At 44.5% G+C, this 21,276-nt stretch overlaps 2 protein-coding genes across 50 annotated transcripts in view; one reads left to right on the forward strand and one right to left on the reverse strand.

Moving 5' to 3' along the window:
• The window catches only part of PBRM1 (polybromo 1), a 134,873-nt gene extending 120,826 nt beyond the window's left edge, over window positions 1-14,047 (forward strand). For 28 of the 49 annotated variants that reach the window (XM_051851540.2, XM_008260774.4, XM_051851544.2 and 25 more), the window contains 5 exons: window positions 2,884-3,048; window positions 6,418-6,573; window positions 9,517-9,587; window positions 9,695-9,911; window positions 11,199-13,484. In XM_051851540.2, the coding sequence (XP_051707500.1) occupies window positions 2,884-3,048; window positions 6,418-6,573; window positions 9,517-9,587; window positions 9,695-9,911; window positions 11,199-11,371 (782 nt within the window). In that variant the 3' untranslated portion in view covers window positions 11,372-13,484. Of the gene's footprint in view, window positions 1-2,883; window positions 3,049-6,417; window positions 6,574-9,516; window positions 9,588-9,694; window positions 9,912-11,198 lie in introns of all 49 variants that reach the window. The other 21 variants (XM_008260786.4, XM_051851571.2, XM_002713243.5 and 18 more) reach the window with 4 other exon arrangements.
• A 2,866-nt stretch (window positions 14,048-16,913) lies between these two features.
• Window positions 16,914-19,758, reverse strand: UQCC5 (ubiquinol-cytochrome c reductase complex assembly factor 5). The gene is made up of 2 exons (XM_002713383.5): window positions 19,506-19,758; window positions 16,914-17,366 (listed from the first exon to the last, which is right to left on the reverse strand). Exons 1-2 carry the CDS (start codon window positions 19,654-19,656, stop codon window positions 17,275-17,277), a joined length of 243 nt encoding a protein of 80 aa, XP_002713429.1. The 5' UTR covers window positions 19,657-19,758; the 3' UTR covers window positions 16,914-17,274.
• Window positions 19,759-21,276: the final 1,518 nt, after the last annotated feature.

A 21,276-nucleotide genomic window follows, 5' to 3' on the forward strand; every position in this document is an offset into this window, starting at 1 on the left:
GTAGACTGAAGCTTGGCTGTAGTACTTGGTTCCTTTAGGCCAGTCCTGGCCTGTGCTGTGTCTTACTATGGCTATTTTTAAGGCAGCTGGGATCTGTTTGATAAAGCTCAACTGCCTTTATTTTCCTTTTACTTTATAATTAAAGTACTTTGGTCCATGAGCTATCATTCAAGGACTTGATGATTCTTACCATTAGGGACAGATACTTCAAAGAGATTTTTGTCTTTTTAGTTTTCTGTTCTTTTTAAAATATCGATTATGCCTTTAATAAATGAATAGTAAACATTAGTTTAGGCAGGACTATTGCTCTTGGAACTGTATTTTTCCCTTGGAGGTTTATGTGTTGGTTCATTTTCCAGTTCAGAGCCATCCTCTGTGGTGGTCAGTTATTACTTACCTCAGCTAGGTCCAAATCCATTATTTTCAGCAAACATCAATTATTAAAGTTTCCCCCTTTATTAAAGTTTATGAAGTCTCCAAGAAAACCCTTTTTTGAAAATTCCTTTCATTTGTTACAATTAATTGATGATTACAAAATTACCTGACAGTCTTCCACAGAGATCTTCTGCTGTACCCTAATCCTCCTGAAGGCTGCTCAGCAGAAAAATATCCTGTGGCAAGACCAGTCTGGGAAGCATTCCAAGCTGTTTCTTGGAAAGTCACTGCACATATTACCATGTTAAAGGCTTAAGGAGCTGTAGTTTTTTAAAAAAAAAAAAAAAAAAAAAAAACAAAACACCTCTTTGGTTATCTGTCATTTTCTGAAATTTGACCAGGTATTCATGTAATGTCTATTAGTATAATAAAAAAAATGATACCTTGTGCAACATTCTTTGAGTTCCTATAGAACTATCTTAGGGGAGCTTTGATATTTCTGACCTTAGTGCAAGCTAAAACCAAGTATACCTGGTTAGAAATGAAGCTAACAGGGGTGTAAAACCTGTTCCCTGGCCCAAAAAGCCAGTACTGTGTGACAGGTAAATTAGGGTGTGAACAAGAGAGATCCATCTGAAGTGATGGAAAGGTAAAAACATTGGAGCAGAGCTGATGAGAGGAAGAGATGAGAGATTCAAAGGAGAGTGTGAAATTCCTTGAGAACCCAGTGAGAATGAGACACAAAAACTGAACTTTTGGTGTTCTTACCCATTGAATTTAAAACACAGAATTTGAAGTTTGACTGGCTTTGTTTTAATAATTTTGTTTTCTGAGACAGCCCAGTTGGGTTTGTCTCAGAGCCAACAGGTAGCCAGTCCAGTATTCCATCCACAGCCCTAAATTTTTCTTTTTTTCAGCTTCATTTTTTTGCTCTCTCATTCTATTGTATCATTTGTAATGAAAATACTAAAATTTAATGTGGGGGTTTAGAGTCTTTTTGTTTCTTGGCTTTTTTTTTTTCCTGCTAACTGAGGAAGTAGTTGTTCTAATGGCCTTTGTTCCTCATACTCAATTGTATTGAGTGTACAGAGTCTATAAGCTGGGACAGTGGTAGTGAGTGCAGTCCATGTAGGCGACTCTGTCACAGCGACGGGGCCTTTGACTCACTCCGCTTTCCCCACACTGTTGCACTAAAGGAGGACTAGGGCTGTAGCTTCTTGATTCTCTTTTAGGCAAGGTGATGTTGAGCTATTTGACCCCTCCTCAGATTAGCCGTAGCCCTTTGAACACCATGTTGGAGGGTTAATGTGTGGCAGTTGGGGTGTGATATCAGGAGTCAGAGTCATAGATTGCTGAGTTCTCTCTGTATCTTTGGACAAATCATTACCGGTCTCCCACCCTCCGTTTGCCCATGTGAAGAGCGGGGAGGATTTCCTAATTATGAATGGTAACTCAGAAAAAAGCCTGTGTGGTGGGAGCTTTGGGAATATATACGGCACTTCAAGAGTTCTCCAGTAGGGACAGTTTGCTAGCTCCCAGAAAGACTAGGCATGTGATTGTTGGGGTGCTTGGCTCTGGAGGTGCGTGCAGAGTAGCTCACGGGAATGAGGAGGATAGCAGGGTGTGCTCCATCACACAGAACTGCCACAGACAAATGCTCCTCTTGCATTTTGGATGACGTAGAAGTGGATTCTGGAACTTTCACTGATTGAGGAGGATTTATGGTCAGTACTGAGCTGCTCTGCTTCAGAAAATCTAGTTCTTTCAGTACCTTGCCCATTGCTACATATGTATATCACATTTATAGAGAAACAGATATGTATTCCCTGCTTCTGATGATTGTAGCCTGGAGTATCATGCATTTTTCCCCTGAGGGTTTATTAAGCATGACCTCTTTGCTCCGTGGGAGTGTAGAAATTAGCTGTTTACTTTCCTTAAACCTTTGTATAGGAGGCAATACGTTACTTTTCCCTTACAGAGTTAATTTTCTTCAGCTGCTAAAGTCTGTATGACACTAATGATAAAGAGTCCTCAAATCTTAGGAAAATTGGGTACAAGGAATCAGGAAAATATAGTAAGTAACAATTGTGCCAAAAATTATAATGGGCCATGGAATTGCTTCATGTTGAAATTATAAATAATCTGTAATGCTATTAATACTAGAATAATGGTAGTGCTTCTCATCTTCAGGGTGCCTCATGAGATTAACCTCATTGGTTACGCTGGTGACATGTTTAAATAAAACCTGTGCTTTCTGAATGTGTGTTGCAGTCTTAACATTCTTGAAATCTTTGCAGACCAGTTCTCAAGATGGGATAGGAAAGCTGGATTCTAGGTTACCAAGTGAAAGCAGCCCAACTCCTCCCGTGTTGGAGACTAGTCATCTACTGTTTTTCCCATTGAGACAGAACTGTTGCCTGTGTTTTTACTAGTCCTGTTGAATGCAATGGATGGTATTTTGAATTCCTGGGTTAAAAACAGAATTGAAAATCTGAAATGCCTTTACAGAGCGGGCAGCTAAAGTTGCTGAGCAGCAGGAGAGAGAGCGAGCAGCACAGCAACAGCAGCCGAGTGCTCCTCCCCGAGCAGGCACCCCTGTGGGGGCTCTCATGGGGGTGGTGCCACCACCAACACCAATGGGGATGCTCAATCAGCAGTTGACACCTGTTGCAGGTAAAAACAGGAGCTAAGACCATTTTTTTCCACTTTAAGAAATTCCTTCATTTTTTTTTTCTCCAATGAGGAGTAGGCCACAGTCTATATAGCCTTTTCTCATGACAGATTCAAAGTTTGAAATCATCATGTTGTCCTGTATTGCCTTTCCCATATAGGCAATGCCTCCCCTCTGCCCCAGAAATGGGCCCTGGGCCTAACCTTGGGAACTGGTAGGGAGCAACTCTTGCCAGGCTGTAGGCATGGTCTGGTGATGTTCTCTACCCCAGACTGCTCTTGATGGAGCACTAAATAAAGCACAAGATAGAAACAGACCCTGAATTCTGGTCTAGAAGAACTCCCAAGAGAAAACACGAAGCCAGCCTTTAGGTGGTGTTGATTTTCCCGTTTCATCCAGTATTCAGTTTGCCTTGTTCTGCTGCAGCCATCCTTAAAACACTGACCATTTAAAAGGATTTTTGACAATGAATTGTAAATCCTTTCTTGGTCACCAATGTGCATGACTGCTAAAGAAAATACGAAGTCCTTATTCAATTCATTGTGCCCACTCTGTAATGCTTTTCTATTAAATTACATTAAACTGCATTTTCTGTTAGTATCCCAGTCACATATTTTAAGCAAGAGAAAACAAAAAAGAAACTGATGAATGTGGTTTGCTTGTGTGTGTTGCCTCTGGTTCTGGAAGCTGCAGCAAATTTGACTATTCTTGAATTGAATGTCCTTGTTTGACATGTCTGTCTCCAGTGAGAAGCCTGCAGACCGCCTCTCAGGCCCCTCCTTTGTGATCTCTCCAAGCCTGCTGAGATCTGTTCAAGCCACCTGTTTCTTCTGAAGCAAGCAGTTTGACCTCTTTTGCAGGGAGTCCAAGACAGTGTTATTGAAGGCAGGCTTGTTGAGATGCTGTTTTTGTTTTTGCTATTTTGTTTTGTTTTTGCTTTTTCAGGAAGAGTAGCATAACTTTTCCATTGTCGCTCCTAACTTTTGTGATGGCAAGTTCTCAAATGCACTGTCGCTGAACTCAGCAGTTGCACTCGCCAAAGCACATCTGAATCGTGGCTTTCAGTACTTTCAGTGTAACTGATGTTGATCTAACAAATCTCATAATCGCCTGCTCTATTCCATGGCCCATTTTGGTTAATGGGGTTCTGGAGGTTTTTAGAAATCAGGCCTTGAACACGGGGGATGTTGAAAGTTAGAATTCCCTCATTGATATTCAGCCTCTTTTGTTGTATTTGATGTGTGATATTGTGGCATTGTGCCCTTGACTACAAAACTCAGGGACACATTAACAAAATGAATACAAACAGCTAAAAACAGAAAAACAGCAGCTGCAGCATTTTAGCTCCCTGTTGGGGAATAAATCATAGAGCTGTATGGGTGAGGAGGGTGGGCCCTCTGGAAAGCCCTGCTCCGCTCTTAAGGGTATGCGGCCCAGGCTTCCGGGCCATGGGAGTGAAGGGCAAGCATTCTTGACAGTAGCCAGTCTGTGGTCTTGAGTGGGAACTGTGCAGCTCAGAGAATGATTTTTCATGGGCTTACTATAAGGTTGCTTAGGGCCTGAGTCTTAACCTTGTTGCTGTTTGAGACCAGCTTTGCTTACAAGCATTGAAGCTCATTTGAACACATGTGACTGGGATAATAAATGCCAAAGTACAGTTTAATGAAGACAAGTGCCATGTCTTTCAGTGCTTGATAATTTATTTCTACAACCACAGCCTGTACAGGCTGCGTTCAGATGGGCTTTTGTAATTGAAAGCAAAGCCTCCTAATGTTCTTAAATTTCTCACCTACTTATCCCTGAGTGCTCTATCTTGTGGTGTGGTTAAAAGACAGTTTGGTAGCTTTGGATCTCCTCATGTTCAAGGTGATGGTGTCTGTTCAAAAGCAGATTTTGTTATCTGAACTGTCATTTTTTAAATGAAACTCATAATGCTATTTCATGTGTAGAGCTATTACAATTTAAAATTTGTTTTATTGGTTTGTATAATTGTAAGCTTTACAGTCAGCTCATGACTAAGGAAGCAGGATGAGTCAATCGCAGAATTTAAACATTTATAAATATTAAACATTTATAAATATTTTTCAAATAGTTCTTCAGGGAAAGTCAAAGAGTGAAACCCTCAGCAGAACCTGGAGTTTTCCACTGTTTCCCAGAGTCCCTTTCTATCAAAGAGTGTTTGATAGAAATGAGGTTTGGCACCAGCCCTTTAATCATCCCTTTTAAAGAAGCTGTGACCAAAGGTGATTGCATTGCAGGGGGAGTTTTGTGTTCTTGTTCATCATGATCATTGCAAATCCCAGAAAAGTCATGTTGTTGTTCTTGTTTTTAAAAAAATGCCATGTGATTTTAAAAGTCTTTTGGTGGGTGAGTTCTTGACATTTTAAAATGATTTTATTGTTTTTACTCCTTTGGCCAAAGATAAGTCTTTGCTAGACCTCTTCCCTAGCCAGCAATCTTTGTTATGTGAAGGTGCACTTTGAAAATAAAAGAATAAAAGCCTCTGTTCACAGAAATTCTGTATCTCCATTAAAATGCTCCCTGTTAACTGAAGGTTTGTGTGAGGACACTTGTGAGCTTGGAGACAGTGAGGACAGTTGGCCTATTCTCAAGTCAGCAGAGCCTGATTCTCCAGCCCTTCCTCCTTAAGGTCTGTGTGTAGATACCTGAAGAGACCTTAGCTTTGGTTGGCTTGGGAGGGTCTAGGTTTTATCTTTATTGTATCATGTTTTGAGATCCAGAAATGAAACATTATTCATTGGAATGGCTCTTGGAAGCTTTTCCAGAGCTCAAGCCTGAGCACCATCCATTCTCACAGCAGAGCTGGGCTGGAAGGGAGGAGGAGGAGATGGAGAAGTCCTGAAGCACCGCTGCCCCGAGCTGGAGAAACATGCTTTGTGATCAGGACTGAGTGCTCATGTCCTTCATTCCAGCTCCCCCTCATGTGTATCCACGACAGGCATATGAGTGTGGGCAGATGGAATGATGGTTGTGTAATGTTCAGTTAGAATTGCAGTCAGCAGAACTGGTCACTCTGGTTGAACAGCTTGAATAATTCTGGCCTTGGGAAGGCTATTACTAGAACTCCTCTTTATCATTATTTAACTGAAAACATGCAGCATATTTATCCCAGGGAAAATAACTACAAATAATAATGTACTAAGTACTAATTCATCCAGAAATGTTGGGTTCATATTTGTAATGTTTTATTTTGTTCATTATTGCAACAAAATAATTGCACTAATTGCCGTTCTATCATGCAGTACTAAGGGTGCTTTATTCATTGGTATAGTGCATGTGGGAGGGTTGTTATTACTTAGCTCATATTGCATGTTAATGATGCATGTCTGAAATTTGTTGTGTCCTTCAAGGCATGATGGGTGGCTATCCGCCAGGCCTTCCACCTTTGCAGGGCTCAGTTGATGGCCTTGTTAGCATGGGCAGCATGCAGCCACTTCACCCTGGGGGGCCTCCACCCCACCATCTTCCGCCAGGTGTGCCTGGCCTCCCAGGCATCCCACCACCGGGTAAGAACTTCATCCTCATTCACTCATTAATCTCATCTTCACCTTCTTTTTCCTCCCTCAGCCAGTTGTTCCAGGTGGCACCTGCTGCCCATTGTGACCAAGCCTTCTCTCACTGAAAATCCAAGAGATGTCAGCAGCAGGGCTTGTCCTGTGTGTTGAACAGACAAGTCCAGCACCTATGTCCTTGTGCACCTGGCTGCCTGGCAGTAGCACAGGACACTTAACAGAGGCTAGACTGAGCTGACTGAAGGGCAGGAGACATACTCTGTCATCACTCAAGCAGTATGACATGTGCTCAAAAAACCTAGGCAGCCTAGAAGGTTGTGCCCCTTTATCAGTGAATGAAGTCTCCCAGATTCTTAGTTCAGAGTCACATATAAAAGCACTCTGTTCCCGAGTGCGTTTCTTCCTCTGGTGTAATTCTCACCTCACAGAGTCTTCTGTCTAAGGCCCCTGGTCTGTCCACTCCTCCTCAAGCAGCCCTCCCAGGGGCATTTAGAGTCACTATTGTGTAACTCTTCAGAAGTCCTTTGCCCAGTGTGGCTTAGGAACCACAGGAGGTACGAGTCCCCTAGGAAGCACAACGTACCCTTTCAAAGAACAGCTTGGCCTACCCTGTTTGCTGGAGACTCTTGGCTGTGTGTCATCAGAAGTTCAGAAGTTCTTGCACATAGAAATACATAAATGGAGTCCAGAAATAACCACATTCAGTCTCACTTTATAATGAATTAACAAGTTGGAATGTTATGTTAAAGAAAACTTAAAATCACAAGTTCCTGCATTAATTGCCATTGTCTGCAAAAGAACAAACTCTTAGTTAAAATCTTGTTGGAGGGAGTGTGACCTAAGATGAATAGAATAACATTTTATCCATTACCTAAATTATCAGCTAAAAGGGCCTGTCCCAGGTTAAAGGTGGCTGGGAACTCATTAGATTTGCTAATATTAGCACTGGACCTACTGATTGTAAGGTTTTTGCAGGTTTCCAAATGACGCTCCCAAGGGGTGACCCAGCAGTGTACAAGGAAAACAAACCTGATGGCTTAGCCTCAGCCTCCAGTTACTGTCTGTGTGAATGTTCTTAGAGAATATCCGTGACTCCACCAAAGTGTCTTTTTCCAGATGTTTCCAGAGGAAGAAGTGTTTGTGAGAGTGGGTACTTCGCTATAAAATGGTGGCCTGTGTGTGGCTCCTGTTGTAGCAGAGGTCAGATATAAATTAGGTATTCCCATGTGACAGGCAGACCTGGCCCTCATTCTGTGCCCTCTCACCATGGCCCAGGTGTCTCGCTGAGCCTTTAAGAACAGGTTAGAAATAACACCTTCTAGGGTCATGTAGCGCTCAGCGGAAGCCACGTCCAAGGCAGATACCCTCCAGGTAGCACCTGTCTTTTAGCGGGTGTTGGGGCACAGGCTATGTTCCTTTGTGCCCTTGTTAGGTTCTAAGTTGAGTTTGAAGGAAGTACAACACAACACAGCTGGCCACAGTCAAGGAGACAAGGAAGAACCCCTCTTACTGTCTACACACATACATGTCTAGTCAGACTTTGAAGAGCAGAAGGCGCTGGGAGCTCCTCTCGTGACTCAGCTCACATCCTCCCTGGTGCCCCTGGCACGACACAGATGAACAGGGGGAGCAGAACTCTGTGGATTTGTGTGTGCTGCCCTGCAGAGCAGTGACAGAGGCAGTCTAGGGAGTTCCATTGTGTTGGGGAGTCCAAATTGGATGAGTGTCTAGAATGGAGTGGGGCAGCTTACCAGATGAACCATGCATTCACAAATAATCACCAGGATCCTACTGTGGTGATCCAGGTACACTTAGAGTGTTGGAATATAAAAATCCTTGCTTTTAAAGTAGAAGCTTGTTTCTTAGTTTGTTTTTCCTCTAACAAATAAAAGAATGCCTAATACTTCTTGGAAGTGGCATTTAGCAGTTGTGACCCTAGAATAATAGACTACTTTTGGCTGATCAAAATACCAGCATTTTTAATCCAGGGGAACTATAGACGCTGGAGGTAGCTTCTCTGAATCCTGCGCAGCCAGCGGGACTTATTAAGCTTTGGTTGTGCTTTGTGTGTTAGTTTTTAATAAACTGGGCTCCTTGCCTGTTTGTGTTTTATCAGAATCACAAATGGAGAGCCTTGAGATAAAAATAGCCTCAGACACTAAATTTAGGACATTTCATTATTATCAACAAGTGCCTGTGAGATGACAACTGTTCATGAGCGTTCACTAAGGGAAGTCTACCTGATTGTTCCCAGAGACAGTACAAATATAATGGCGCATTAAGTCTTTGTTCCTTTGTCGTTTTAGCAGCAAGGCTACCCCACTTCCACATGATCTCTTTTCAGAGTGATTCTCTATCAGATGGAAGCATCTTCTCTCTGCCAACACTAGTAACTCCGGTTAGAGCCAGGTGCTGGTTGCTGGCCTATGAACAGACAGCAAGGCTACACCTCCAGACTCCACAAATTTAATTCACTGTTTCCATAGCCTTTTCCTTTGTGTCCCTAGTATCCTAGCATATTGCTTACTGCTAAGCCTGATTTTCAGTGCCATTCCTGCTGAAATTAAACACAGGCCCTATTTATAGGACAATCTATTGTCAGAAGAAAAATACCTCAATAATAGAGGTATATTCTGACTAATGCTCACCTAGGGAAGTACTAGGGTTTTGTGCAGAGTTCAAATCCTTTCTAAGCCATAAGCAGTGGATGTGCATCTAACAAGTTACACTAGCATTGTGCCTTAAGTACCTAGAAACAAAAGAACGTAAGTTTTCTATTTGAATCCTGTTTGGGGTGCTTAGGGTTCCTGTCCACAAACACTCAAGAGCAGAGGTACATAGGGTGGCATTATGAATGTCATCATTTCTTATCAGACAGTAGTTTTTCAGTCATCTCAACCCAGAGCCTCTAATTGTGCATTGCCTTCTGCATTATAGGTGTCATGAACCAAGGAGTGGCCCCTATGGTAGGGACTCCAGCTCCAGGTGGAAGTCCTTATGGACAACAGGTGAGCCTCCCATTTTGATTTTCTGCATTAGAATTCTAGTCATCTTCCTTCTTAGAACATGTGCCCAGTATCTTTTTGCTTCACCATGTGGTCCTGTGCTCTTTCAGGTGGGAGTTTTGGGACCTCCTGGGCAGCAAGCACCACCTCCATATCCCGGCCCACATCCAGCTGGCCCCCCTGTCATACAGCAGCCAACAACACCCATGTTTGTGGCTCCCCCACCAAAGACCCAACGACTGCTCCACTCAGAGGCCTACCTGAAATACATTGAAGGACTCAGTGCTGAGTCCAACAGCATTAGCAAGTGGGACCAGACCCTGGCAGGTAAGAGTCCTTCCAAATAAACCTGCGTTCTCAAAGCCTCCTCACTGCTATTGGCATCTTCTACAGTAAGCGTCTCTCTTTCTTACACAAGTAAAATAAATTATGTCTTAGTTTGGAGCTTCTTTGCCTATTGACATCACACACTGAAATAGGGGTTTTGTGGCCAAATTTCAAGCTTAGTTTTGTCACAGACATCACTTTGCAAATAGAATCTTTTTCTTTTTCTTTCTTTCTTTTTTTTTTTTTTTTTTTTTTTTTTGGACAGGCAGAGTGAACAGTGAGAGAGAAAGGTCTTCCTTTGCCGTTGGTTCACCCTCCAATGGCCGCTGCAGCTGGCGCACTGTGGCCGGTGCACCACGCTGATCTGAAGCCGGGAGCCAGGTGCTTCTCCTGGTCTCCCATGCGGTGCAGGGCCCAAGCACTTGGGCCACCCTCCACTGCACTCCCGGGCCATAGCAGAGAGCCGGCCTGGAAGAGGGGCAACCGGGACAGAATCCGGCGCCCCGACTGGGACTAGAACCCGGTGTGCCGGCACCGCAAGGTGGAGGATTAGCCTAGTGAGCCGCGGCGCCGGCAGAATCTGAATATTTTTCAGGCAGTTGGGCATTAGTGTAAATCTATTTGGGTAAATTAAAAATTATTCAGAGGCAGTCATTTGGCCTAGAAATTAAGAAGGCAATTTAGGATGCTTACGTCCCATGTTGGAGTACCTGGCTTCAAACTCTGATTCCCACTTCCTAATTCCAGCTTCCTCCCAATGCAGACCCTGAAAGACATTGGTGATGGCTAGAGTAATTGAGTTTCTGCCACTAATGAGGAAGAACTGGGTTGAGTTCTCAGCTCCTGACTTTAGCCTGGTTGAGTTCCAACTGTTGCAGGCTTTTGTGGAGTGAACCACTGGATAGAAGATTCTGTATCTTCCTTTCTTTGTCTTCCTGTCTCTCTTGCCCTCTGCTTTTCAAATAAATAAAATTATTTTCTTCATTAAAAAAGAAAAAGAGTAGCAGTTATGTTTTCCTTTTGTTCACATGTGTACCTTTTTAGGCATTTTTGTTAGCATCAAAGTAATTAGTAAATACTAGGGGCGCCTATAATAAAATAATGATTGGATCTTTTAGAGCCTAGTAAAATGATACAAGAAATTTACTTGGAAATATTCTGTAGTTAAAATTAATAATATTTCAATACTAAGTGTTTTTTGTTTTTGCAAATCTGTCAGACCTTGGAACTAAGGATGTTTTATCACCTTAACATTCCAACTTCTGTTTCTCTGCACTTGAATTTTAGCTCGAAGACGTGATGTCCATTTGTCAAAAGAGCAGGAGAGTCGCCTGCCCTCTCACTGGCTGAAAAGTAAAGGGGCCCACACCACCATGGCGGATGCCCTCTGGCGCCTTCGGGATTTAATGCTCCGAGACACCCTCAACATTCGCCAAGCATACAACCTAGAAAACGTTTAATCACATCATTACGTTTCTTTTATAGAAGCATACAGAGTTGTGGAACAGTAGCCATTTTAGTTACTGGGGGTGGGGGAAGGAACAAAGGAGGATAATTTTTATTGCATTTTACTGTACATCACAAGGCCATTTTTATATACGGACACTTTTAATAAGCTATTTCAATTTGGTTTTTGTTATATTAAGTTGACTTTATCAAATACACAAAGATTTTTTTGCATATGTTTCCTTCGTTTAAAACCAGTTTCATAATTGGTTGTACATGTAGACTGGGAGTTTTATCTTTTTACTTGTTGCCATGGAACTGAAACCATGAAAGGTTTTTGTCTTGGCTTGGGATTTTTGTTGTGTGTTTTTTTTTGGGGGGGGGGGGTGGGTGGGAGGGTGTTTTCTTTTTCTTTTTTATAAACAAACAAAATGAAAAAAAAAAACACAAGAGTTTACAGATTAGTTTAAGTTGACAACGAAATGTGAAGTTGGTCCTAGTTTACATCTTAGAGAGGGGAGTGTACTTCAATGTCTGTTTCATGTGCCTGAATATCTTAAGCCACTTTCCACAAAAGCAGTTTCTTACAGGTGATGCGAAGTGCTTTCTTTGAAGATTGTTATTTAGATTACAGGTGTTGACGGACAGCACATTGGCGCCGTATCTCTGAGGCTCACTGCAGAGAGCTGGTGTCTCTGCTCTGAGTCCTTGTGCAGCTAGTGCAGCTAGAAGAGTACTTTTTCTTGTGCTGAGGTAGACATCGCTGCTATCAGTGATTTTTGCGGAACATGTGCACACCCTGAATTATATATAGCCTGGCAGGTAAGTTTAAGGGTACTTTTGATCTGTTTATAATGAATTTACAGTTTATGCCTATACATGTTAGATGATTTTAAATTTTAAATTTGTTACATTGAAAAACACTGATCTGCAAGAAAGCATTGAGGTGTGCATGGAGGTGATTTAAACGTAACACCTAACCTGATCTAGGGAAGGGAGTGTATTATTGGATCTGAAGTGTACCAAAAGGATAATCATGAAAATGTAGATTGCCTGCATATGCAGCTATGTTTTATGTTTTATTCCCTCGTTATGAGATGTGGCCTTTTTTTCTTGTAAGTTTCAGGGTTCTGATTCACAACCAGAGTTTAATGCTTTCTAAAATTTTTTTAAGTTTCGCTTCTGCTTTTGAATTACAGACAAGGGAATCATAGTTTAAGAAAATGATCGCTAAAAATACCATAACAGATCCCAAACACTTGGGTTTGGTGACCTTGTCTTTCTTATATGGCCCTAGAGTAAACATTTGGAGGCAGTGTCTGATGCTCAGACTGGAGGCAGCGAGGAACATGGAATTATGTAACTTGGTGGTATGTTTTTGAAACCTGCTTTATTGTGACGCAGTGTTTGCCATGGTGGTGGAGCTTCCACTGCTGTTTCTCAGTTGAGAGGGTGACTCTCAAATGATACTTTTTTTCCTTTTAAACTGCTATGAATCAATACCCAGATGTGTAATTACCATACTTACCAAATCATGAGGGCAAAAGAGTGTAAGATGGAAAAAGTCTCTTGTATCTAGATGATACTTCAGATACAAGCGACCCTTGTAGCTTAATTGCCTTTAGTCAACCACTGGATTTCAGTTTGCGTCACGTATTTTAAACAATTTTGAATTTTTAAAAATATATTGCAGTAGTTATGTCAGTACCTTATTGTTAATCTGAATCAGATAAAGAAATCTTCAGTTCCTGGTTATTTGGGCCATTGAATCATCATGGACTAAGATTCTTTTATTTCTAGACATTATTTCCTTGAATTACACCAAAGAACCTGAAATCTAATTTTGGTTAAATTATTTATTTATTTCATTCATTTATTTCCCTTTTTAAGGTCTGGATGAGACTTCTTTGGGGAGCCTCTACAAACTCTTCACTGTGGGCCACATGGGGCATTAGAAACCAGAGCACTCCGGGCTCCTTGCTAGTGTCTCAAGGTGCATGGGAACCATGGGTCCAGCTAGGGGATTCCATAAGGCAGTGCAGAGCCGGCCCAGGGCACTAGTAGGCAGGCCCTAAATAAATGTTTAAAAAAAAAAAAAAAAACCCTACGTATTTATTTTAGAATCATGTGTTTCTATATACTAACCTGAAGAATATCAGTTAACATTTAGGATATAAGATTTGAGATCAGCCATCTTCTATAAAAAAGAAAAAAAATGTTCTGACTTAAGAAAGTACAAGTAAACTATACATCCTTTTTTTCATGAGTTTTAGGCACTGTAGTAATGTGGCTTAGAAAGTATAATGGCCTAAATGTTTTCAGAATGTAAGTTCCTGTGGAGAATTTTGTTTATATGCGGGAAAACCTATAGGTTTAAAATAGTCTGTTTTGTCAGCCAACAGATTTAAAAGGCCTTTAATTGGTTTTGTTTTTTTCACCCACCCTTCCCTTCCTATGAGGAAGAACTGAAGTGGGGGCGGGGGGACACTTATTTGTGTAAAATCCCCAAATTGGTGTTGATGACTTTTCAGCTTGAAGGTTTTCAGACCTGATTAAAACTTGGTTTATTCTAATTTCTGTATCATCATCATCTGAGGTTTAAATGGTAATTAGTCTTATAACATGTATGTATCATATGTTTGTTCATCTAAAGCTTTTTAATCCAAATAAAAATGGAGTTTGCAAAGTGATTTGGATTAACCAGGTTTGGTTGTTCTGTTAAAACTGTGTCAGATGTTAGTTTCCAGCAGATTTAACTCTCACAAGCCCTGATTTCATGCTGACAGGGATATGGCTGCCAGCCCAAGGGAAGAAAGCTACTCAGGTGGAGGTGAAAGTGTCCAGACCTCTGGTTCAGGGCTCAGGCGGAGTTGCACGGAAGGTCAAGGTAGACTGCACTTGGAAGTGCCCCATGGCACGCCTCTTGGGCTGGCTGTCAAGGAATTCTCACTTGTCCGCAGCTTGGGCAGCAGTGTGGGTTGAAGTTAAAACTGAAGATGAGGAATGTCCTCTATCATAAAGCAGAATAAGCTACTTCAGATAGTTAGCTTTCTGTGTCCAGAAGAGACATGTAGCCCAGGTGTGTACTTGCTGTGTCTATAAGTTCTTAAACGGTAGTGCTTTTAATAGAAAATGCTTTCCATGGAAAGTGTTGGTAAAATCAACCAACTGTTTTCCTCTAATATCACTTTGCAAATCCCTGTGGTTCTGTCCTGAGTTAAGGCCTTTACTGCCATCTGTGCTGGAGCATATTCTGAACAACCACTGACCTGTAAACATCCCGGCTGAATGCTAAGTGCTGCTGAATAGTACTCTATTCCTTTTTAGTGTGGAATAATGCTGCATCAGCCAAGTGAAAGTTCAGAGCTGAGCAAATTAATGTTTCTTTCCCGTTTGGGGTGTTTTGTGGTGTTAATGACTTGTGTATTGTGTGTTAATGTGGCAAGAAATTCCAAGGTTAATACGTGTGTAAAGACTAAGCACTGGTACTGCTTTAGGAGATTAGATTGCTGAACACAGTGATGCAGGAGTATATATATTTTTAAAGATACGTAATTCAGTGTGAAAAATGCAAACGTACATAAAAAGAAAGATGAGTGTGATTAAGTTGTAACATCAGGGATTTAGGCAAGACTTCCAAAATTGAACTGGCAGGTGGACAAAAATAACCTTCATTTATTATTTAGTTTGTGCCTGAGTTACTTTGCCTGTCAGTTCAGATAAGGGGACAGTCTGAAACCCATGTTCTTTCCCTAGCACCAGAAAGGCCTTAGGTTGCTAACAATAAATGCTGATTAGGTTTTCCATCATTCTAGAATAAGTGCTGTAGTTTTTGAAATATGTTAAAATTTTTTACCATGTTCATACTAGGAGCCATTGGCATTCTATAATCAGTATATAAGAGCATTGTGGTTCTTCCCATTAACTGTTCCCTTAAACAGTTCTAGTATCTGGTAAGTGCGGTGGCATCACATGCCTAGTAAAAGAGCTAAAGAATTTTTGGAGGGAAAGTTAAATGCTTGCACCTTAACAAAGGTAAGTTCTTACAGCATCTTTCATAGCATAATGTGCTATGAGAACATTTCTTCCATTGAATACAGTAGTTGCTCCCCTAGTCTACCTGCCTTGAAGTCACTTTAAAAAGTGTGTTGTCCTTCAGTGAATCAGCACTCCAAGGGAAAGAAGAAAAAAGAGTAGGGAGTGGAAGTGGAGAGAAAAACTCCAGTGAAGGAAGACACAAAATTCAGGCCAGTGACTCTCCCTGGAGAAGAGCCATGGAGCCATGGAGCTGAGCAGATGCAGAAGTTGGCTAATGGTTTTATGAACACTTTTTGTTAATCTTTGTAAAATGTATGTGTGTGAAATATTCTCTAGAAATAGCAAATATGGGCAAGGGAGAACATAGGGAATGTGACCATCTCTGATTGAGAGACTCATATGACAAGTTAAATTTCTTAAGCAGCTCCTAATCATTAACATATCTGTAAGGTCAGGATCACCAGGAACTCTCGACACACTGGGCATGAGAATTCAGGAACCACAGTCCTCCTCCTGGTGGTGCTGATCACTTGGCTTCACACTCCAGAACCGTCTCCCAGTAGTGACTGAGCTTGCTGTAGGTAGTGCTTTTCGTTTAAGATTTATTTTATTTATTTGAAAGGTAGAAGAATAGAGATCTTTCATCTGCTGGTTCTCTCCCCAAATGACCGCAGTGGCCAGGGCGGGGCTGGGCTGAAACCAGGAGCCTTTTAACTCCATCTAGGTCTCCCAGTGTGGGTGGCAGGAGTCCAAGCACTTGAGCTGTCTTTCGTTGCTTTCCCAGGCACATTAGCAGGGAGCTGGATAGCCAGTTCTCAAACGGGCTCATGTAGGATGCCAGTGTCGCAGGTGGCAGCTGAAGCTGCTGCACCACAACACCAGCCCCAGTTAGTGCTTTTTGTAAGATCTGAGTCATTTTACACTGAATTGATTCTAGCATAAAAAGACAAACTTAAATTAAGGGGGAATATAGCTAGAAAAACAAGATGACATGATTATGTTTATGGCAGAGATAATGAACTTGAGGATACACTGTGACCTTAAGAATCAGCACACCTACTCCTGCACAGTAATTAAACACCATTTTGAAATGTAGTCGTCTTTAGTGTGTAGATACTGTCTTGTTGAAAAGATGTTGGATGGTCATCCAAACATGAGAAAGTGACTTTTTCTACCAGTTGTCCCACATTTATGCCAAACCTCTCAGTAGATTGAGCCCCTGGTTTAGTTCAAGTATGTGGCCAGTTTGCACTGTGTAGGGTCATTTCTTACAGAAGGAATAGCACCTGGATAGCTTGATGAAAGAGCAGCATGTCTCAGAGGAGTGTGAAGCTTGCTGCCTGCAGTTCTCGTGGATGCCCAGTCCAGGATGCAAAGGTCGGGCCCATTTCTGTTCACAAGAACACCAGCATGAAGAATGTGTAGTCCACACTAGCAAAAAGCTTACACTCTTGAAGCTGGGAGAAATGTAATTCTCATAATTATTTTGGTTTAAATGATCTCGCAGTGGAGAACATGTAAATATCCATAATTTATTTTGAATTCTGCCAAAAAAAATATAGTTAACCATTTGTGGCCCAAAAAGAAAGGGCTTTCCAATTCAGGCTGCACTGAGAGGCGTACTGACTGATGCTTGATTTGCTCAAGAAATACTTCATGGACTAGATTCTCGGGGGGTGTCGGAGGAGAAAATGTTTCCGCCTAAGTGCTGTCCCGCAGGGAGGTAGGAAGTATTTGAGCAGACTGCAAAACTATGAAGACTGTTTGCAAGGCACTTCTTGGAATAATGTGTATCTGCTAGAAGACAAGCTGTGTCACAGAACAAGAGATCTGAACAGTACACTGTTAAAGGAGCTGAACCCGTAGTGGAGATTCACATTCACTTTATTGGCTGCTGAAGTTCGGTCTCGGATGCATCTTCCAGCCTTCTCTGAAACTGTCTTTCTGAGGCTTTTCTGCGGTAGACGTCATCTGTTTCAAACAAAAAGCTTGCTTAGATTTTTAAGCAACTGGGAGATTAAAAATGCTGACATCTTAGTAACTGAACCAGCAGTCTAGGTCTGCCACCTATTTCCGAATGTCTGATTTCACACCACAATAAAAACATCAACACGAGCTGGTTGAGGACCAGTGGTGGATCTCTAGACTTAGCACGGCAAGGTGACCGTGGCGCCTGCTGACGGGGTCACGCCCTCGCACGCTCTGGGCTGTTCCTGCTGCCCCTCCAGCTTCTCTTAATCACCCCTCACTGAAACCTCAGGCTGGGGAGGGGAGGTCAGTTTCCTTGTTCCCAGGTGCTGCTGTTCCAGACTCTTGATTGTGCACCCTCACAGGAATAATCCTCTTCCCTAGGGGCTTCTGCTGTGCGGCTGCCACCACCTCTTCTGCACTTGGCTCAGGCTCCTCCTTGCCCCTGTCCTGTACGCTTTCATGCACCAACTACCAAGCAGGGGCTGAAGCAGCAGCCCGGTTCCCCCCTGCAGCCGCGTGGAGGCTCCCCTGAAGGGGTTCTGCTTGGGTCATACCCTCTACTGCTGTTCTTGCGCCGCTGTCCCCAGAGCTCACCAGCCTCTCAGCCCTCTCCCCTCTGGTCCCACCAAGCTGCTGAAATTCCCTCACGTTCTAGTCAGTGTCTTAACTTCTTAATGCCCTCGGAACCCCAACCACAGGCTAATCCATCCAACTTCCCTCTCCACGCCTCCCCCTGCTGGTTATGCTCTACCGACCCACTAATGCTTCTGGGCCCCTACCAGGTCTGACCGTCTTGTTTTCTCAGCCGTGACTCTGACCCTTCTTCACCCAGCCCTTCACAGAGAAAAGTCACCAGTAAAGAACTCTGCTCATTTCCAAGGCCCACTCCTCTGCCACCTTCTCTGGGAGGGACTCTCTGATACAGGCTAGCGTACCCTCCAGTCTCCCCTAGGGCAAGGGGACTTCTCCCCTCACAGAGCCAGACTTCCTCAACCTCCTGTCTTCTACGACAGTGAACCTTCCTTGGCCCTCTAGCCATTCTGTCCCTCCTAAGTGTTGGAGGTTGACATTCAAAGTTTGCCTTTGAATGGTCCACAGCAGCGGGCGGGCTCTGCCACCCAAGCTTCAGACCTATGTAACCATCTCCACCTCGGCACAACCCAAGTGGGGCCCACCTTCAGGAAAGGTGTCACCCCTTCCCCACCCCACCCCCATCTGAGTCCACTCAATCTCCAGGCCTTGTCAGAACTCCCTCTGGGGTCTCTGTCCACTTGGCAGTCCTGCTGCCCCCAACCTAGATAAAGCCACGCTCTCCAACCTGGACAAGCACGCAGGCTCTGTTCCTGTTGGTCTCCACAGTGGCCGTGTCCAGAGCTGTGAATCTGTTTAAAATCTTTGGGTCCTTGGGTGCATTCTTGTTCCTCGTGCGGCCTCGTGCCTCATGTCCAGGCACCTTTCCAGCCACTTCACCCCTCTACTTCAGTCCCTCCAAGAGCAGCTCACCCAGGGCTTCCATGCCTGCTCTCTCCATTGGACCCCACAGATCACCTTGTCATCTGCCTGACACCACTCGGTCTTCGAGTCCGACCTCTGGAAGCCTTCCCCGCAGCGTCCAGGCCAGCTGACTCCCTCACAGCCCTGGGCACAGCGATCCGGCTTTCTGCCTTGTTCCTTAACTGGATCCTCTCCTGGGTGCTCTCTAATATTGAGGGTGGGTAACTGAAATTCATAACACTTTCAGGAGGGGCAAAGCAGCGGGAGCCTAAGGGTTGAGAAAGTCCTGCTGCGAGAGCAACTGGCCTGTCCGGCGTCCTTTTCACAGTGCCGGGCATCCGACTACGGGCCGAAGGCCCGGTGCCAGGCAGATCAGCTCCTTCAAGGGTTTGGGCTGAAGAGTTGAGAGAGGACTGGAGGTCCCGGCTTCCACAGATGGATGTGAGGAATTCCGTTCCTGAGACCCAAACAATGTCCCTGGTAGGGGTGAAGGTCAGAAGGACACCAGTGTGGCCCACTGGGAGGAGAGCCTGCCTCGCGAATGGAACCTACCTCACTGGCCCTGCGCTCCTGGTGGAGTGATCCGTCATCTAAACCCGCCCCCCAGGAAAACGGGCCCCTGAGAGGAGCTGCCCCCGCACTTACAGAAGGTCTCCTGGCCCACGCGCACTTTGATCATGATCCACTCCATCGTTCCTCCCAGGACAAAAAAGAAGGGCAGGAACCTGTAGATACCGAGCCGCTGCTTCCCGGGCACCCGCTGCAGAACCCGCCTCACCTGGGCCCTGGAGAACATGCTCGACCGAGGTGCAAGGCCCGGGCGATGAGCAGCCACTGTCCGCCGGGTGCGGAGCGGAGGGAGCTCAGAGACGTCGCGTGGGCCCGGACACCGCTCTGCCAATCAGAGTGCGGCAGGGCGCGTGCATCGCCAATCAGAGTGCCGGGAGGTGCGCGTGCTCCGTGCAGCCGAGCTGCTGCTGCAGCAGCTGGCGCACGCGCCGCAGCTCTAGAGGCGGCTGGCCCAGGGGGCGGAGCCCTGGGGCCCTCCCACGTGGCGTCGGCCCGGCCCCGCCCCCGGTCTCCCGGGTGCAGGCGGTGGCTCCCGGTTGGTTGCGGTGCCCCCAACTCCGCCACCGCCATCTTTTTCCCTAATACTCCGTTGGAAGTGACGACCCTCTCTGATGGGCTGATGGTGCCGCGCCATCCTCTAAAATGCAGTCACGATGCCTGTGTTTCGGGAACGTGGTTGGCCACTAGGCTTCCCAAACAACAGAATTTGATATACATTGTCGAACACAACTTTATCACAGCAGGCGTTTCGTGACACACCTTAAAATTAATTAATGGAAGCTGTCTTTAATGGGGGCACATACCGTTACACAGGAACTAACAGATGCTTTTTGTTTTCTTTTCTGACGCAGAGAGACTGAAAAGGCAAGCTCCCCTGTGCTGGTTCACTTCCCAGATGCCCCCAGTGGCTGGGGCTGGGCAGAGCCAGGAATCCTGGATCACAACCCAGGTCTCCCAGGTGGTTGGCAGGGACCCAACCATGTGAGCCATCGCTGCAGTCTCCCAGAACCTGCATGAGCAGGAAATTGGAGTCAGGAGCCCGAGCTAGGTGTTGAACCCAGAGACTGGTGGGACGGGGCATTCTAATGGGCATTTGAATTAACAGGCTGGGCCGGCGCCGCGGCTCACTAGGCTAATCCTCCGCCTAGCGGCGCCGGCACACCGGGTTCTAGTCCCGGTCGGGGCGCCGGATTCTGTCCTGGTTGCCCCTCTTCCAGGCCAGCCCTCTGCTGTGGCCAGGGAGTGCAGTGGAGGATGGCCCAGGTGCTTGGGCCCTGCACCCCATGGGAGACCAGGAAAAGCACCTGACTCCTGGCTCCTGCCATCGGATCAGCGCGGTGCGCCGGCCGCAGCGCGCCGGCCGCGGCGGCCATTGGAGGGTGAACCAACGGCAAAGGAAGACCTTTCTCTCTGTCTCTCTCTCTCACTGTCCACTCTGCCTGTCAAAAAAATAAAAAAAAAATAAAATAAAAAAAATAAAAAAAAAAGAATTAACAGGCTAAAATGCCCACCCCATGCATGTCTCTTACTCACAGGAAAGCCAGATGGTTAAACACCATGGGCACTGTTGTCACATCACATCCCTACTCCCTTAGCTGTGCCAAATGTAGCTCTGAACCCACGCCCAGAAATATTAACTGCTCAACTAACATTAGCTATACCTAATGTCAATTACGATGATGACAGTGACTTACCGGGCCCTGGCCCTCACATAGGTAGTCAGATCTCAATATCCATGGGTTCCACATCCATGGACTCAAACCTGAGGCTGGAAAATATTCAAAAAAAAAAAAAAAAACAACACACATTGTATCTGCTGAACACAGACAGACTTTTTCCTTGTCAA

This window comes from Oryctolagus cuniculus, chromosome 10, assembly GCF_964237555.1.
Source record: "Oryctolagus cuniculus chromosome 10, mOryCun1.1, whole genome shotgun sequence".
NCBI classification, from domain to species: Eukaryota; Metazoa; Chordata; class Mammalia; order Lagomorpha; family Leporidae; genus Oryctolagus; species Oryctolagus cuniculus.

Bases quoted from the DNA above. Each gene is read 5' to 3' on its own strand.
- UQCC5 (XM_002713383.5), bottom strand. From the start codon at position 19,656: ATGTTCTCCAGGGCCCAGGTGAGGCGGGTTCTGCAGCGGGTGCCCGGG. The intron at 17,367-19,505 runs GTAAGTGCGGGG...TGTTTGAAACAG, and splicing joins CGTGGGCCAGGAGACCTTCT to ATGACGTCTACCGCAGAAAA.